At 49.0% G+C, this 2500-nt stretch overlaps 1 protein-coding gene across 3 annotated transcripts in view; it reads right to left on the reverse strand.

Moving 5' to 3' along the window:
- The window catches only part of uraha (urate (5-hydroxyiso-) hydrolase a), a 3244-nt gene that overhangs the window by 419 nt on the left and 325 nt on the right, over nucleotides 1–2500 (reverse strand). Inside the window, exons 1-3 of one of the 3 annotated variants that reach the window (XM_076140355.1) lie at nucleotides 1682–1821; nucleotides 211–350; nucleotides 8–143 (exon numbers count right to left, since the gene is read on the reverse strand). In XM_076140355.1, coding sequence (XP_075996470.1) covers nucleotides 8–143; nucleotides 211–350; nucleotides 1682–1735 — 330 coding nt within the window. In that variant the 5' untranslated portion in view covers nucleotides 1736–1821. Of the gene's footprint in view, nucleotides 1–7; nucleotides 144–210; nucleotides 351–1046; nucleotides 1187–1681; nucleotides 1822–2500 lie in introns of those variants that run through there. The other 2 variants (XM_076140356.1, XM_076140357.1) reach the window with 2 other exon arrangements.

The raw sequence follows: 2500 nt of genomic DNA on the forward strand, positions 1-2500 counted from the left end.
CTCTCACCTCTACATAGGGGTAGAAGCTGCTCTGGCCCAGACTCTCCCAGTACTCTGACGTCTCAAAGCGCATTTTGTAAACCCCGGGTGTGAAGGCGTCTCTGGTGAGGAGGCCGGGGCAGCGTCCGTCCCGGTCTGTGACCCTGTCAGGAGAGGACATGTTGGACTGTGTCTGAGTGAGGCTCAGTCAGCTCAGGAGCTGAGGCTTACCCAGAGGAGACCAGGCTCCAGGCGCAGCTGCAGGGGTCCTGGCGGTGCAGGCTGAGGGCCATGTGGGACCCCGGGACCCCCGAGGCCGTGTCCAGCACGTGGGTGGTCAGGGGACTGGGGGGGCCGGCCATCGCTGCGGTCTAGAACCAGGAAGTGACACAGTGAATCAATCAGTGTGGTCCCTTAGAGCAGGGGGGTCAAACTCAAATACTCAGTGGACCAAAATAATAAACTGGGACTCAGTCGGGGCCAGACTGTGTTTGTTTTCCCTTCTCTCAGATCTATAATGTAATGTAATGTAATGATGTGGAAACATACTTAAGTTTAGCTTAAACATGAAGTCTGGAACAAGCACAGTTTAATATTATAAACAAATGAGAAATAGATTTTCAAATAAGAGATGCATCAGTGGCTTTGGTTTCTTATTTTTATCTAAATAATTAAAAGAAAAGAATGATTATGCCTCTCTCTGTCTGTAACCTCTCAAGTTCATTTTCATTGAAAACCTTTTTTTTCACAGAACAAAAGAACACAAATAAAATAATAATTTGAAAGGCTCAGTTTGCTAAACTCTGATTTCCTCTGACGCACACAGATCTGTGCTGCCGAACATAGAGAGCGTTTGAGCAGCTTGGGGGCGGAGTTGTTGGTGAATTGTGTCTGGGATGAAACGAGGAAACAGAGTCATACTTTGATGGAGTTCAATCAGCTCCATTAGGAGGTTGGTTGATGCGCGTTCCACGTCAAATGTAAACGGATTACTAAGCACTCCAAACCTACATTTCTGGGCTTCAAAGTCGGCAAATCGCCGCGTAAACTCGGCGTTGAATACGTACAGTATTTCAGCAAACTGTGCACTTGGCAACACGGAGGTAGAGATCTGCTCTTTCACGGTTACGCGGCACGGAAAATGGCAGGAGTTTCCTTAAAGAGTCCTACTCTCCCACAGGCACAACTAAGTTTGAAGAGCCCTCACCGCAGCGTACGTGTGTGATGACACGGCCCCGCCCCTGAAGCTGCAGGTTGAGCACATCGAGGTGGCTCGTGATGTCACAGAGAACGCACTCGTAGAGCATTCTGGGATGTGTAGTATTAGCGGTGCATGCGCTATATACCGGCTCTAGCAGACATTTGACATTATCTCGCGGGCCAAATATAACTACACTGCGGGCCAGATTTGGCCCGCGGGCCTGAGTTTGACACCCCTCTAAGGCTTAGAGCTTCCCCTTACAGTGATCAGAGTTCATCACTTTGTCTCCTTGTTTCTCACAGGGACTTCCTGTACCCGCCTCAACTCATTCATGAAGATGTTTAACCCCACAGAGCCGAGACACTCTGCGTCTGTGGAGGACCCGGGCAGGATCCAGGTTCCTCTGAGACCTGAACCTGAACCTCTGCACCAGAGTCCAGGCAGGGTCCAGGTGTGTCCTGCTCTATCTAAAACCTTTTATTTTGAAAGTGAAGGTCTTACCTTGTTCCCAGAGAGCATGTGCCCCTTCAGCTGCTGCAGTCTGTACGCACTCATGTGCACGGCAGTGAGAGCCAAAGCAGTGCAGCAGGACGTTATGGTTGATTTGACAGTGAGACAGTTTAACTTTGTGTCAACATCACACCGGTGGTGCAACTTCACCTTTGACCTCACATGACGCTCATGTGGAGTCACATGTTCCACTCCCACAGCTGCAGGCTGATGGGGATCTGTCAGATTCAGTCTTAAAACTTAAAACAGTTAAAGTGTTAAACTGACACATCTCTTAAACTTTATGAGATCTGAAGACTTCAACAGGTTTTTGATGAGAGGTTTGATTAGCGGGACAAAAACATAAATGATCTCCATGTTTCAGGTCTGTAGACCCAGACCCTGACCCAGACTGTCCACTGGATGGCAGCACTGAATAAATGGAGGCTATAGGAAGCAGGGGATAGTAACTGTCCTTACCAACAGAGAGTCCCTCCCTGCTGCCCCCTCTAACAGAGCATCAAGCTCCTCTTACCCAGAAACAGAGCTTCACAAAGAGGCAGAGCAGTAACCAGAGCGGCGGGACTGCTCTCCCCCGGATCAGGCTGCTAGAACCCAGCAGAACTGTCCAGTAAAGGTCAAAGGTCACATGGAAGCTGAGCACATCTGAGCTGAAGTTAGACTCTAATACATGTTTGGAGAGTTTGACTTTAGTTTCTGCTGAGAAATCAAGACGGACTGAACGGTGTGTGTGTGTGTGTGTGTGTGTGTGTGTGTGTGTGTGTGTGTGTGTGTGTGTGTGTGTGTGTGTGGTATAATAACACACTCACT

The sequence above is a fragment of the Genypterus blacodes genome, unplaced genomic scaffold (genome assembly GCF_046128005.1).
Source record: "Genypterus blacodes isolate CSIRO-AG114 ecotype Tasmania unplaced genomic scaffold, CSIRO-AGI_Gbla_v1 ptg000587l_1, whole genome shotgun sequence".
Taxonomy (NCBI): domain Eukaryota; kingdom Metazoa; phylum Chordata; class Actinopteri; order Ophidiiformes; family Ophidiidae; genus Genypterus; species Genypterus blacodes.